The sequence below is a fragment of the Ailuropoda melanoleuca genome, chromosome 13 (assembly GCF_002007445.2).
Source record: "Ailuropoda melanoleuca isolate Jingjing chromosome 13, ASM200744v2, whole genome shotgun sequence".
NCBI classification, from domain to species: domain Eukaryota; kingdom Metazoa; phylum Chordata; class Mammalia; order Carnivora; family Ursidae; genus Ailuropoda; species Ailuropoda melanoleuca.
Genome location: NC_048230.1, coordinates 69,655,558 through 69,671,987, shown reverse-complemented (window position 1 = coordinate 69,671,987; position 16,430 = coordinate 69,655,558). Strand labels below are relative to the sequence as shown.

General features: G+C 45.4%; 1 protein-coding gene across 1 annotated transcript in view; it reads left to right on the top strand.

The window, feature by feature from the left end:
• ZNF341 (zinc finger protein 341) overlaps window positions 1–16,430 on the top strand; it is a 37,665-nt gene that overhangs the window by 8,777 nt on the left and 12,458 nt on the right. The window contains exons 5-9 of the mRNA XM_034641593.1: window positions 2,579–2,774; window positions 4,127–4,217; window positions 6,190–6,383; window positions 8,271–8,461; window positions 11,777–11,985. Of these exons, the coding sequence (XP_034497484.1) occupies window positions 2,579–2,774; window positions 4,127–4,217; window positions 6,190–6,383; window positions 8,271–8,461; window positions 11,777–11,985 (881 nt within the window). The remainder of the gene's footprint in view (window positions 1–2,578; window positions 2,775–4,126; window positions 4,218–6,189; window positions 6,384–8,270; window positions 8,462–11,776; window positions 11,986–16,430) is intronic.

The window sequence follows — 16,430 nt, the reverse complement described above, 5'->3', positions numbered from 1 at the left end:
GGGTGCTCTTTGAGGGCAGAGCCTGAGTTGTCTTTGATTTGGCGTCCTTAGCCCCTAGCAGAGTCCCTGGCCTGTGGTGCACCTATAGGAGGTGTCTGAAATAGGGCCCTCTGACCTCAGGCTCCTCTCCTCTGAAATGGGAACTCTCCTCATAGAGCTGTTGAGGTTAGGGAGAGCAAACCCAGCGGCAGTCACGTAATTGCTCAGTAATGACTTGCGTGATGGGTGAATTCATCTATGTGATATTGATTGAGTGCTGTAGTGGTCAGGAAAATAGGGACCACTCTAGGTATTTCTGGCGAAGGGATTTAATACAGGAGGTCAGATGCTGCATTAAAGCCACAAAGGTGGCTTTGGGAAGGCTAGATGGAGCAAAAGGTGGAGTTGGTGGGTGCTACTTGTTTTCAGGTGCACTGTTGTTGCTTGGCCCAGAAGGCCAGGATGCTCCTGCCATGCCCAGAGGTGGGGAAGCTGTAGGATTCTGTTGCTGTGCTGCCGTCCTCAAGGCTGGTGGTCAGGAGGGGGATGTAGCGTTCAGCCAGCCACTGTAAAATTAGTATGGCACACCTTCCTGTCTCCCGCCACCGCTGCCAGAGGAAAGCAGTTTCTACCTTCCTCTGCCTTCCAGATCTCATGCAGGTGCTTCTCGTGGGCAGAACCTAATCTGTACTCTTAGCCTTGCCAACAAGGTCATCTGGAGAATGTGCACATCAGGCGAGAGCATGGAAGGGTGTAGGAATGGTACCAAAGGCCAACAGATGAAATCTAGCAGAAGCACCTGTTCCAATGGCGCCGTATCAGATGCCCAGTACCTGCATCCGCGATAGTCTCTATCCATGACGGTGACTCTTCTGGCTCCTGGACCCTATTCCGATGTTGGGGACCCCCCCACACACCAATGCCAAGCAATTCCCAGACACCAGCACAGTGTCCAAGAATTCCAACTCCATTCTGACGCTATCTACCCAGAGATAACAGCAGATCCCACAGGTTAAGGGTTCAGTCCCACAAAATTGCCCTCACCCCCACTTTAGCCAGTTGCAAGCAGCCTGCACTTCTGACGGACAGGCAGCAGATTGGCGATTCCAGCGACCTCCTCCCTAGGGTCTGTTAATTTGCTAGAGCAGCTCATAGAGCTCAGAACATTTACATTTACCAGTTTATTAAAGGATATAATAAAGGATACGAATCAACAGCCCAGTGCATAGGGGAGGTGTGGGGAAAGGGACATGGAGCTTCTGTGTGCCACTTACCCCACATCTCCCTGTGTTCATCAGCCTGGAAGCTGTCCAAACCCAGTCCCTTGGAGTTTTTGTGGAGGCTTCATTGTGTAATCATGATTAAGTCATTGGCTGTGGCTGATTCAACCTCCAGCCCTTCCTTACTCCCCAGAGGTGGGGGGATGGGACTGAACGTTCCAACCCATCAATCACATGGTTGGTCCTCTCAGCAGCCAGCCTGCCCTTGGATCAGGGCCAAAAGTCAGTTTCATTAATAATAAAAAAAATAATAAGACACCCATTTCACTTTTATGGCTCCAAAGCATTTCCAGGAACTGTGGATGAAGACCAAATATATCTGACAAATACATTTTGGTCTTCTGAATGGACAAGAATATATTTTTTATGTATCGTTGTATTATAATATATAAATGAATTCACTGGTTCAACAAATACTTATTGAATGCCTACTCTGTGCCAAGGATTACTCCAGGCTTGGGGATAGTGCAGTAAACAAAAGCAGACCAAAAGTCCCTGCCTTCATGGAACTAGGCAGATAATGGAGAAGTAAGTAAGACACATAATTTATTAGATAATGATAAGTCTACAAAGAAAAAAAAAAGCAGAGAAGGATAGGAAGTGAAGTTTTGGTTAGGCCAGCCTGGAAAAACCAATGAATGATTGTAAATCGTTGAATTAATGCATTCTTCGTGATGCCCCAGTGTCATGATGTCACCTTAGTGTTCACTAGGTTTGAGTGGCTCAGAAGTCATTGGTATGAATGAATTTCTTGTGGCTTCAGTGTCAGTTCTCAGCTGAGAGATGCCTGCTGGTGTGGCATCAGGCAGGGTCGGTTAGGAAGGGGGTTGCTGGTGAGGGCACAGACCTGCTGACTTCCTGGTCCTCCTGTGCTAACAAACTGCTACTACTGCCAAGAATGCAATGACAGCAGCTAATGTTTATCGAGTATTTACTGTATGCCAGGCACCAATCTAGGCTCTTTATGTGTTAACTCATTTAATCCTCACCGCAACCAAGGAGAGGAGTACTCTGGTTATCCCCATTTTACAGATGTGGAACTGAGAGATGTTGAAAGACTTGTCCAAGATCTCTTAGATGATAAGGGGCAGAGTCAGGATTTGAACCCAGACTGCCTGGCTCCAAAGCTGCCTCTAACTTCCTGGCTCCATGAAGTTCTACAGGGTCTTGGGAGTGACTGAGCTGACTGAGCCAGATGGAGGAGTTAGGATCGTGATCCTGGCTGAGATTAGCCAGGGCCACAGTGAGAGTCCCCCTGGCTGGTATAGCTCTTTTCTGTCCTTCCCAGTCCTCCTTCCCTCACTGTGCTGTCCTTCTAGGTGCCAAACCAGTGTGTGGAGGCTTCAGTATACCCCACCCCTCCTGTGTACAGCCCCGGCAAACAGGGATTCAAACCGAAAGGACCAAACCCGGCTGCCCCCATGACCAGCGCCACAGGGGGCACGGTGGCCACCTTTGACTCCCCACCAACGCTGAAGACCCGACGGTCCAAAGGTGCCAGTGGACTCCCAGAAGGTGGGCCTGCAGCCTGCCAGGGGCATCTTTCGTCAGCATTCTCCTGTCCATAAGGCTGCTTAGTTCTTGTCTTCCCTTTTATGATGGTTAGGATGAAGTGTGCTTGCATGTAGTGGAAAATCCAAAATAAGAATGACTTTAAAATGATTGAATTTTATTTTTCTCCTGTGCAAAACAAGGCCAGTGACAGGCAATTGGGAAATTGTGTGCTTATATGGTCATCGGGCACTCACATTTCCTCTTTCTGCTCTGCTACCCCTAGGGCATAGCTTCTGTTATCAGGGTGCCTCATCATCTAAGATGGCTGCTGGAGTTCCAGTCATCAATTTCATATTCCAGGCAGTAGAAAGGATAAAAGGGGCATCTCCCAAGTTCCAGGGGTTTTGCATGATGCTTTAACTTACATCTCATTGATCACAACTTAGTCACATGACCCTATCTAGCTGCAAAGGAAGCTGGGAAATGTCTCTTTTAGCCAGAAATATTGATGCTCCCATTATTTGGGGGATTTGTGAGGAAAGAAGGGGGGCAATGGATATCAGGCAGGCAAGCAGCAGTGTCTGTCCCCCCTTCAGAGATGCTAGCAATGGGACAGGGGCAGTGCTAGAAAGTGGTGGTGAAGGGGAGGGCACAGAAATCAAGAATTTTTCAGGGGCTTTCCAGTCAACTGCTTCCATCCTTCCTTCCTTCCACAAATACATGTTGAGCATCTGTGTGCCAGGGTCAGTATCAGGTGCTGAGGATCCAGCAGCGTGGTCCATGATTTCTCTGCCCTCAGTTACCGTTAGTGGGAGAGAGAGACAGGGAAAACAGGATAACTGTTTATGGGGGGCTCCAGGAAGGAGATTATCAGGGCACTATGATTGAGGGTACTGGGGGAGACTGGAGAATGATGCCACCTCTCTATCTGGGGATGAGAAGGAGGCAGCTTGGTGGCTGTCTGAGGGGTGAGCAGGAACAGCAGGTAGAGAAGCCCTGAAGTGGGACCACGCTTGAGGTCTTTCAAGCTTAACAAGGAGTCCACTGCAGCTGGATGGCGAGAATGATGAGGTTGGCAGGAAGCAGAGGATGCATCACCCTGTAGCCACAGCACAGAGTCTGGATTTTTATCCAAGGACAGAGGGGAGCCTTTCGAGCTTGTTCTGCTCTTCCAGGCAGAGCATCTCCTGGGCTTTCCTCCTTCAGGCACTGTGAGAGGCTCTGTGCTTCTTCCTCTGCCTGTCTGTGGGTATAGACCTCCCAGGGTCTGGGCTTTCTGGCCTCACATCGAGGGGTAGAGTGGTAGGAGGCTGCTCTTGCTGCTTTCAGTTATACCCCCAGCCTCACCATCCCCCCCCCCACCTGTTTTTCAGCTGCAGGAAAGCCAAAGGCTCAGAAACTCAAGTGCTCATACTGTGACAAGTCATTCACCAAAAACTTCGACCTGCAGCAACACATCCGAAGGTACCCAAGCATGGTGGGGCAGGTGGCTCCTCGGCAGCCCTGGCTGGAGGGCCATCCACAGTAGAAGCAAGGCTCCCTCTTCAGTCCCCTTCCCAGGGTGGTGAACAAGGCCCCATCCATCCTGTCATGGTTCTCAGACCTTTGTCCAAGTCAGGTCGGTTTTCCCTCTTCTGTCTCAGGAGCAGTAGGAGGGATCTGTGAAAGTTGTGGGGTCTGCCCACTATGGTGGAGAAGGTCCGAGCCAGGCGGGGTGGGGGGAGAAATGTCCTTGAACGATAGGGCCTTTGCAGGCATGAGGGGTGCCTCAATCCTCACCTCTGCAGAAAGGGCTGACCTCAAGGGCTGCCATGCCACACTGTGGTCACTTGTGTGACTTGCAAGTTCTGCTCACTCAGGACTAACTGTGAAACCTCCTGTCCCAAGAAAATGCAGGGAGCCCTTCTGGGCCTCGGCTTTTCCATCTGTGAAGTGGGGGGAGGAGGGGTCTTGGGTCTTGGGTCTTTTTCCATGTTTCTCACTGGTACCTGAGATGATTTTAGGTGGTTTCTGGGTATGGTGTCGAGAAATTCTGAAAGATGTAGAAAATCATTCTCTTTTCGAATTCTTTCACTCCTTGGAGAGTCAAAGGAGAAAGCCTCGATTTGGTGCTAGTTCCGTTGAACACCCCTTACATACTGGCTCATCTTTTACAGCAAAGAGAGAGAGGAGAGAGCACATGGACGCGTGCGCACGTGCACACGTCAGATTCCAATCGTGGCAGGGAGCAGCTTCTCACTAGACCAGGCTTTCTCAGTCTTGGCACTATTGACTTTTATTTTCTTGTGTTTATTTTTATTTATTTATTTATTTATTTTAAGTAGGCGCCACACCCAGGGTGGAGCCTGGTGTGGGGCTTGAACTCACAACCCTGAGATCAAGATCTGAACAGGCCTGTACCTCTGAAATTAATAATACGTTATATGTTAATTGATTGAATTGAAATAATTTTTTTAATTAAATTAAGTTAAATTAAAAAAAAAGACCTGAGCCGAGCTGAAGAATCGGACGCTTAACCGCCTGAGCCACACAGGCACCCCGGCACTCTTGACATTGTAGATCACGCCATTCTTTTCCGTGAGGGGCTGACCTGTGCCTGGTAGAGTGTTCAGCTGCATCCTTGACCTCTAACATTAGATGCCAGTGGCTCCTCTCACCCCTCAGCTGTCACAACCTAAAAATGTCTTCAGGCATTGCCAAATGTCCTCTGAAGGGCAAACTCAAACTCAGTTTGAGACCCACTAGTCTACACTAGCACTGCTCAATAGAACTTTCCACAGTGATGGAAATGTCCGAACGGGCACTGTCCAGTAGTGCAGCCACTGACCGTAGGCAGCTGCTGAGCACTTGACATGTGGCTGCCAGGACTAGGAAACTGAATTTTTAACTTAATTTAATTTTAATGAATTTAAATAGTCCCATGTGGCTTGTGTCAACCTTATCGGACAATGCAGCTCTATAGATCTTAATGATATTATTTTATAAATTATTGCATTTTTCAGTTATTTTGTATTTATGATAAGTGGTTTTCCATATAACAACAGGAAGCTTAATTTAAGTTTTAAAACAGATTGATTTGAAGGAAAATATTAAATAATGGTACAAGTGCTATGCTGCGACTGTGCCCATTTCTCCTTCAAAGAATAAATTTCTATTTGAGAGGGATTAAACAATTAGGAAATGTTTTATCTCACCGTATGGAGAAGGCCCACAGAGAAGATCAGCTCCGGGGCTGGTTGATTCAGCAACTCAGTAATGTCACCAAGAGCCCAGGGTCTTTCTGTCTCTGGCCTGCCGGCTTGTCCTCATGGTGTCAAAGTGATGGCCAGCGGCATCCGCATGCTCTGTCTGGGTCTTCTTGGGGGCTGTGAGCTCCTGTGCTGAGGTCACATCCCAGTTCCTGCGTTAGGGTGCTAACAAGCTTTGTTTCCCACAGCCACACTGGTGAGAAGCCCTTCCAGTGCATTGCATGTGGCCGTGCCTTTGCCCAGAAATCTAATGTCAAGAAACACATGCAGACTCATAAGGTGTGGCCTCCAGGGCGTAGCGGTGGCACCGTCTCTCGCAACTCTATGACTGTACAGGTCATGGCCCTCAACCCCAGCAGACAGGAGGATGAGGAAAACACAGGTAGGTAGAAGTGAGGAATGCCATTGTTCCCATACCTGTGCTCTGAAGCTTCATGGGTTTTATTCCTAGCTGTGTGACTTTGGGCAACCTCCTTGACCTCTCTGGGCTTCAGTCTACTTTATCTATAAAATGGGACATAGCATGAAAGGAGGGATGACAAATGTACAGTATGCCTGGCCTTACTCTAATACTGTTCCCGTGGAAGACAACACTAATCTATCACCTGTCTTTTTTGCTGCTCCTGGATCCTGCCTCAAAATCTACTCTTGATATATTGCTCCAGGCAGTCACTATCAGTTGACTTGAAATTGAAACCTGTTTGACTTCCATGGGCAGATGGTCTCTTATACTTTGTAGGATTCCCATCTGAGCCATCACTTGTCCCTGAGCTAATGATCATGTCCCTGATAATGCTTTAATTCCTGTTCTGTATGGGGGTTGAGGACTTACTAGGCCTGGAGCAGTGCTGTTAACAAAATTGTAATATGAGGGGCGCCTGGGTGGCTCAGTTGTTAAGCATCTGCCTTTGGCTCAGGGCGTGATCCCAGAGTCCTGGGATCGAGCCCCACATCAGGCTCATCCGCTGGGGAGCCGCCTTCTTCCTCTCCCACTCCCCCTGCCTGTGTTCCCTCTCTCGCTGGCTGTCTCTCTGTCAAATAAATACATAAAATCTTTGTAATATGAGCAACATATACAATTTAAAACCTTCTAGTAGCTATATAAAAACAATACTTTAAAAAAGTAAAATTAATTTTAATCATGTTTTATTTAATCTACTATATTATCATCTTAGCATATAATATAAGGAGATGATTAATAAAACATTTTATATTCTTTTTTTATACTAAGTTTTCAAAATCCTGGGTGTCTTTATGAATAGCATACCTGGATATGGACTAGCCACATTTCGAGTTCTTTTTTTTTTTTTTTTTAAGATTTTATTTATTTATTCGACAGAGATAGAGACAGCCAGTGAGAGAGGGAACACAAGCAGGGGGAGTGGGAGAGGAAGAAGCAGGCTCATAGCGGAAGAGCCTGATGTGGGGCTCGATCCCATAATGCCAGGATCACGCCCTGAGCCAAAGGCAGATGCTTAACCGCTGTGCCACCCAGGCGCCCCAACACATTTCGAGTTCTTAGTCACTGCATGTGGCTCATGTCCACTGTATTGGACAGTGTAGGGCCAGGGCCTAAGCCCTTCCTGCACAGTCCTGTGGGTGAGCAAAGCCCACCACATACCAGCCAACGAAGGGGGTGGTTTGCTGCACGAGCAGCGTGTGGCCACATGCTGGAACTAGCCCTACAGTGTGTTTAGCTAGTCTCTGTGTGCCCTATGCATTTTTTTTGAGCTCCTTGGGGAAGAAACTCTTCCTTATTTTTTTTCAAAATTCCTACAGTGCCTAGCACCAGGGGTTCAACCATGAAGCAAACATTTAGGGAGGACTACTATGGAGGCCTCTGTAGAGATGAGGTCAGAGGCCCCTGTCTTCGGAAAGTGAGGGAAGGTCAGCTAAACAAATGATTGTAATTGGAATGGGGAGCTGGGGAGGTGTGATGGATACAGCCAGGAGTAGTGTTCAGGATTTTTAATAACCGTGGAGAGGCCTAGGGAAAGGCCGTGAGGAGAGATTTGAGGCAATAGCTGTTTCCCAATGAGGATGTAAGTATTCAGGAGGTGAGCATCTGGAATAACTGTATCTGTGCACAAAGCTGAATGTGAGTGTAGGGCCTTGAGTACAGTGTCCAACACCAAGCACGTGGCAGGTGGCTGGGTGGACCCAGCAACACACAGGATGTGCTCTGTGGATCCTTCCTGAATGTCATCGCTCTCTGTCCTGACTCTTCCGCTGCCCTTCTCAGTGACTTCTTCCCTGGTTTTCTCCACAGGGTTGGGCCAGTCCCTGTCGAGTGCTCCACAGCCCCAAGCCTTGCCCGCAGCAGGTGAGGATGAAGGGGACAAGCTGGAGGCCAAGCAGGTCGTCCTCATTGACAGCTCCTACCTGTGCCAGTTCTGCCCCAGCAAGTTCAGCACCTACTTCCAGCTCAAGTCCCACATGACCCAGCATAAGAATGAGCAGGTAGGTGGGTAATGGGCAGCGGGAGGCCACAACCACCCAAGATGTGAGCCTTGGCTGGTGCTGGGGTCTTGAACATTGCCTAGAAAGGGACAGGAGTGGGCCCCAGTTGCAGTGACCTGCCATCTAACCACCTGTGATAGGCCAAGCTTCCCCTCTGTGGGAGGGGCCAGCTTACTGGGCCATTATGGTGCTAGGCCAAGGGAGGAAACCCACCTCTTACGGGTCATACAATGTAGAAACCAGACATGAGAAAAATTCTCAATATCCCAAGAAAATCTAATGTCTAAACACCTACCTATGGGGATTTAGGACCGCAGTCTTTTTTTTTTTTTTTTTTAAGTGAGATATAATTTGCATCCCACAAAATTCATCCTTTTTAAAGTGTGCACTTCAGGAGCACCTGGGTGGCTCAGTCAGTTAAGCGCTGGACTCTTGATTTCGGCTCATTTTGGCTTTCAGGTCATGATCTCAGGGTGGTGAGATTGAGTCCTGTGTCTGGCTCCACACTGGGCTTGGAGCCTGCTTAGGTTTCTCTCTCTCCCACTGTCTAAAATAAATAAATGAACGAACAAATAAATGAATAAATAAAATATTTTTAAAAATTTCAGAAAAATCTAAAGAATGTGTAGGTTGAAGAATGCATTTATTAGATGCTGGACACCCTGCTAAATGCTTTACATTCAGTATTTTGTTTACTCTTCATAACAACTTAGAGATCCGCATTTTCAGTATATTCAAGAAGAAACCAAAGTCCCGAAGGGTGAAGTGACCTATCCAGAGTCACACCACCAGTAAGTGACCGGGTCAGGGCTCAAAGCCAATCCCCATGTCATTAACCACCTTGCAATATATCCTTCCCAGGATGCAGCACAAAATCCAGTATATTTTGTAGAGTTTCTGTTTTTTTATTATAATTGAGATCTGTAAACACATATAATTTTGAACTGCAATTTTTTTTTTCTGATAGATTTTTTTTTTTTTAAACTTTTGGAAGAATTGTAGATTCACAGAAATTTGCAAAGATAGTAGGAAGAGGTCCCTTATACCCTTCAGTCAGTTTCCCTCAATGGTTACATCTTATATAACTACAGCCTGATATCTACACCAGGAAACTGACATGGGTGTAAAGCGTATGTATAGTTCTTTGCCATTTTACCGCCTATGTAGTTTTGTACTACAATCACAGTACAGAATTATTCCAACACCACGAAGATCTTCCTTGTTTTACCCCTCATTATTACACCTGCTCTCCTCTTCCCCAACATCCTCAGCCTCTGGAAACCACTAATCAGTTCTCTGTCTTTATAAGTTTGTCATTTTGAGAATGTTGCATAGATGGAATCATCCGTATGGGGCCTTTTGAGATTGGGTTTTTTTAATAAGCATAAATTCTCTTGAGATTTGTGCTTTCTATTTTTTAACCTAATTTTATATTCTGAGAATTTTCTCATCTCACTGTTTTAAAAAAAACAAATGTAATTTTTAACAGCTACGTTTTAAAAAATCCCGTTGTTTTAACATGTAGGATATGAACTGTGTTTTGCATTGTAGGCAAAACCATGGTGAGCATCCCTATAATCAAATCTTCATCCAAATCTCTGACTTTTCCCTTACCCTAGATTCCTAGCAGGGGAGTTGATGGAATTAAGTTACGATACCCTTGGGGAAAATAACAGAAAACTTTGATTCAGGCTGCTTAAACAATTAAGAGGTTTGTCATTGCACATAATAAGAAAACCCAAGATTGGGCAGCTCAAGGTCTGAGACAGTCAGTTGACTCAACCCAATATCAAGAACCCTGTGTCTTCCAGCTTTTGTCTCTGCCCCCTCAGGGTATGACGTTGTTTAGTACTGACGGCTTACCTGTGGTCTTGGGATGGTAGTCACTCTTTCTAGGCAGTAGTCCAGACACAGCAAAAACGGGCTATCTTCTCTGTGTTTCTAGGAAAAAAAAAACCTTTCCTAGAAGTCCACTGTAGATCTCTCATGAGTCAGAGCCACTATGCTCTAATATCTAGGAATTCATTATTACTCTGCAAATAATAGACAACTAGCTTACTAGTTAGGGTTTTACTTCCCTTATGTCAGAAGAAGTTTGTAAGTAAGCAGTGTTGGGCTTATATAGGTCAGATATGTCATTGTTGACTCAGGCTTCTTCTGGTTTGTGGCCCTGCCTCCTCAGCATGTGACTTCCATCCTCAAGATTGCATAATGGCTGCTGTATTTCCAGCCATCACATCTGTATTCCAGTCAGGACAAATGAGAAAAGCAGAGGAGATTTCTCCTGGGAAGCTTATGCCTTCTGTGTTCTGGAAGTAATGCCTTCCCTCCAGACTACTGCGTGCATATCACTGGCTAAAAAGGAGCCAAATGGTTGACACTAGATGCAAGGGAGCCAGGGAGATCAAGTGTTTTAACTGTACATGTTGCCACCCTGAACAAATCAGGGTTCACTTTGTTAGGAAGAAGGAGCAAGTGGAATTGTACAGGCAATCAGGAGTATGCTTGTCAAAGTATACTTTTCAAAATTTAAAAATCTAATTCTCACATAAATAACATAGTGAACATGAGCCAGAATTTTATATAACTCATTAATAAGGAGAGTAGAAGGATGACAAAGCCAGTTCAAAAGAGGATCTAAGATACTGGTATTTATACCTATATATAATTATGTCAGTGAAAGAAGGGAACATTCAAATAAGATTGTTAAGGTAGATACAAATCTGGTTAATATCCTGCAGGGCAACAAAACCTGTGACCTTTGGGGATATCTTTTCTACCTGACAAAAATCATGTATATTGGATCTGTTTTCTGCAAGTTAATATTTAATTCTAGAGTCTGGATCCTAATCAATAGTAAATAGTCAAAACAAGGCACATCGCCCAGAGAGTGAGATGAGCCCGGGCAGGTTTGTTAGATCGCAGTTCTCAGAGTGAGGTCCCCAGAGCAGTGGCTTTAGCATCCGTCACCTGGGCACTTGTTAGGAACGCACACCTTCAGGGCCTGCACACCTGCTGAATCAGGTGCTCTGGGAGCGGTGCTCAGCATTCTGTCACTGCCGTGGACGCTCACGTCAGAGAGCCACTACTCTAGGGCAACGCTGGAAGGACACGATGTCATCCTTTTACTGTATTTCCAGGCTTGAGGTAATTTTCCTGAATATACCCGGGTCACACAGCACGTGAGGGAAAGGTAATGGGGCCTTGTGACCGGCTGAGAAGAGAGGACTCTCACCACAATTAAACAGAGCTCCAGGAGCCAGGGAGCAGGGGAACAGTCTGCCTCCCCTCACCTGGTCCGTATCTTCCCTCAAGGTTTACAAGTGTGTGGTCAAAAGCTGTGCGCAGACGTTCCCAAAGCTCGACACATTTCTGGAGCACATCAGGAGCCACCAGGAGGAGCTGAGCTATCGCTGCCACCTCTGTGGCAAGGACTTCCCCTCGCTCTATGACCTGGGTGTGCACCAGTACTCCCATAGCCTCCTGCCGCAGCACAGCCCCAAGAAGGACAGCGCTGTCTACAAGTATGTGCCCTCCCCCTCCCCCCTTCCTCTCCCCGCAGGGACCCCCTGCGCTCAGCAGCCTTGCTCCTTCTGACTGCTGAGGACCCAGGGGAGAAGATGCTGGCCCTCCTTATGTCAGTCTTCAGTTTGGGAGACATTTATCCTAAAAAATAATCTGAAACCAATATTTTTTGTGTGTTCATAGTGGAAAACAGATTTTTTTTCCTAAACTAAAAATATTATGAAGATGTTATTTTGTCTGATCATCTACAAAATTTAGGTTACAGTCAGAATGGTCCACTGATTCTTAGAATGAAAACAGAATGAACAAGCACACAGTGGAAAGCAAAAATCATAAAAACCAGATTCATTTGTCTTATAATCTATAAAATTCAGGGTAAAATTGAAGCTATAGGATGATTCTTAGAATGAACAAGGAAAGAACCATGTGTAGAGTTTATTTGGGGTAATTTTTTCCGACAATCCTTTACATCACTGTAGTCTTCCGTTGTAGTTGTCGAGAGCATCCCTTTGGCAGAAATGAAGAAAGACTCCCTCAGTTTCATTACAGGCTTTTAATCCTTGAGTCTTCAAATCCCTCTGGCTGAGCTGTCAGTCCTGTGACCGTCCTCACTGAGTTTCTCTCATTCGGTTGTTTTCTGGTCCCTCTTCCAGACCCTCCTTAGTCGAGGGGTTGTCTGCAGGTGCCCAGTATCACTTTCATAACTGTGAAATCCCACATTTTGCCCTGCAGCCATTTTGCCGTGCATTCACCCAATGTCATCTGGGAGCAGCTTCCTCACAAAGCCTAGCACGTAGCGCGTGGGGATGGGTTTAGGGATAAGCAAGGAGAGGTATTTGTCAGGGCCCTTCTCCCAGTTCTTACTGAATATTTTCATGTTGGAATGGTTTTGCTCTCTGTTCAAACTTGTGCCAGTAGGGATTTATCTAATAACCTCTGTTAATGAGGTGTAACTCCTGGGTGACGCTTCTGGGCTTCAGAGATAAGTAAAAACAGACCCTGAGTTTAGAATGCACAGGCTTCTTAGGGAGACAAGTGTGTAAATATGCTTACACAGACTGTGATAAAATGCTAATGCATATGTTGATATAAGGTATACAAGTACCACAGTAGGAGGTAGGGCAGGGAAGGTGTCCCTGAAGCAGTGATATCTGAGCTGGGTTTCGAGGGATGAATAGGAGTTTGCCAAGTAGCCTGGGTAGGGTAGTATGCATTCCTAGCAGGAGGAACAGCAAATGTAGGTATAAAATGAAATAGCAAGTGCTTTAGAATGATCGTGTGTAGAGTGGAAGTGGGAGAGGGTGTTTAGATGTACCCTGCAGGAGAAGGTAGGGCCAAGGTAAGGGTAAGAAGAGCCTATAGAAATCACAGAAGCTTTGAGAAATTGGCAGAGGGACTGGGACTTAGATGGGTGTAGGGCAACTTGCCCTGGAGGAGATTGGGAAGTGGAGCCAGAGAGGAAAACCAGGCAAAGTTTTGGGCAGTCAAGGGGTGGAGATTTCTGGTTAGTGATGGATAATTCCCATTTGTACTCAGGGGGCATTTTCTTTTGCTTTTGCCTTATCGATTTGTGGATTATCTGTGAGTTCCTGTGACTGCGTGGCTCTCTGGAGTGAGATGCCAAGTGAAAGGAAGGGAGCACCTACTATGTGCCAAGTTCTGACTTAGGGACTTTGATCCCTGCAATCCTGGGAGGTAGGTGGTTGTATTAGTCAGCTCCAGCTATAACAAAATGCCACAGACACATGGTCTCTTTTTATAAGGGCACTTTGTCATCATGAGGACCCCACCCTCATGATCTCATCTAAACCTAATCACACACACATCCCCACCAAAGGTCCCATCTGTAAATCTGTAAATACCATCACATTGAGTGTCAAGGCTTCAACATATGAATTTTGGAGGGAGACAGTTTGGTCCATGGCAGTGGTATTCTCCCCATTTTGAAGATGAGGACACTGAGGCTCAGAGAGGAGAAGTGACCTGCCCATCAGAGTAAGTGTCAGCACAGGGCTGAGATTCAAATTCTTGTCTGGAACCTTGGAAGCCTCACAGCTCTGGTTTTGGAATTTGTAGGCTTAAGGTTGAGCCCAGTGCTGATGGCCCTGTGTCTACAGTCAATCTCTTCTCCTAGGTTCTTGTGTGAGGGTTACAGTGCCAGTAACCCTTTGCAGCCACTGGATCTTCTTGGCCCAAAAGTAAGGCCCTGAAGAGGCAGGCCATCAGCTGGGTGACTCAAGGGTGGGATGGTGTCTTGGGTAATGATAAGGATCCACCTGCCTGTGCTCAAATCCCAGCTTGACTACAAGCCCAGGAGATGACCTTGGCAAGGTATTCGGTTACTCTGAGCCTCAGTGTCCGCATCTTGAAATGGGGATAATTATAGTGCCTACTGTATTGGATTATTTATGAGGATCAGGTAAGACAACTATGCGGCTCTCGGACATGATACCTGGAACATCGTAGGTGCTCAATAAATGTTATTGCTGGAGTTATTATTTGTACAATTTAGATATAGGTTTGGCTGCATGCAATGGAGGCTCCAAATAATAGTGGCATAAATGAAATGAGAATTTATTTCTCTCTCGCAGTAATGTTTGAGCAGGTGTAGGGCTTCATCCTGTTTTCAGGTGTCCAGGCCCCATTGGTCTACCTGCTCTGCTCCCTTTGGGCCACATTGCTTTGGCCTATCTATGGTGCCTCCCCAAACCCCAAACCCTTCAAGTGAATCTTATGCATGCCACTCTATATATGCTATATATTTACTTTTTCCTTTTAAAAATAAGATTTATTGATTTTTTTCCTAATTGCAAAAATTATGTTCAATGCAGAGAAAAATATTTTTTTTTAAAGATTTTATCTGAAAGAGACAGCGAGAGAGAGCACGAGTGGTGGGGGGTGCAGAGGGAGAGGGAGGAACAGACTCCCAGCTAAGCAGGGAGCCTGATTCGGGGTTGGGATCATGACCTGAGCCAAAGGCAGATGCTTAACCGACTGAGCCACCAGGTGCCCCGAGGAAAAGATTTTTTTTAAATCGCACAAAAACCAAAACGCTGCCAAGCAAAAATAATCCCTGTTAACCTCTTTGTATGTGTTATTTGATCTGTCTGTAATAAGCATGTTTATGGATATAACTACCACAGGCTACACTGGAGTCAGGTCCTCCCAAACACAGTTACTGGCTTTGGTGAAAATTGATCATGTCATCTTCCTGTCCCACAACTTCCAGCAAACTGACTGAAACTTAATGGGATCACTCTGTACATGTGGTGTGCGTTATCACTTACAACTGTAATATGGACATCTTTGCATCTCAGCACAAACAGACCTGCCCCAGCCTTTTAACGACCGTTTACTATTCCATTGTACATGCCAAATTTATGTAACTGGTCCTTGATTGCTGGATAGTCGGGTCATTTCCAGTTTGTCATTATTACATACAACACTACAGAGAACAACTTTGGGCATACATCTTTGCTCACTTATAAATAACTTCCTGGAAGTGATTTTCAGGTTAGAGATCAATGAGGGAGGGGCACCTGGCTGGCTCAGTCAAGAGCGTGCGACTCTTATCTCAGGGTTGTGAGTTCGAGCCCCACATTGGTTGTAGAGATTATTAAAAAAAAAAGTAATGATAAACATAAAGATTTTTTTAAAATCAATGAGGGCTTTTAAGAAGATTATTTAAAAAATAATTATGTGCATATAGTACAATATTTAATTACTGAAAAAAGGGCATGAATGAAAAGGAATTCCCCATCTACCCCGAGCCCCTTCCTCATACCGCAGTCACTTTCAGGAACTTATTTTGAGGTAATTTCAGACTTCTCGAAAAAACATTAAGAGTAGTACAAAGGATTCCCATATATAGCCTTCACCCAGATTTCCCAAATGTTAACTTTTCACCACATTTGTTTTATTATATTCTGAGCTATTTGAGGATAATTTGCTGACACGATGCTCTTCTATCCTTTGTCTTTAGTGTATGTTTTCTGGAAATAAGGACAACCTCTTGCAGAAGCGCTGTGTAGTTATCAAAATCAGAAAGTTATAGGTGGCTCAGTCGGTTAAGCATCTGCCTTCGGCTCAAGTCATGATCCCAGGGTTCTGGGATCAATTCCCACATCGGACTCTTTGCTCAGCAGGGAGCCTGCTTCTCCCTCTCCCCTACTCGTGCTCTATCTCTCGCTATCTCTCTCTCAATAAATAAAATCTCTAAAAAAAAAAAAAGAAAGAAAAATCATGTTATATACACAACTAATAAATTACTGAACGCTACATCTGAAACTAATGATGTACTATATGTTGCCTAATTGAATTTAAATAAACAAAAAGAAAAAAAAGAAAGTTAAATCAATACAGTTCTGTTTCCTACTCTACAGACCTTATTCAGAAATTTCCGATTGTTTCAATAACATCCTTTATAGCCAAAGTAAATGTTTTT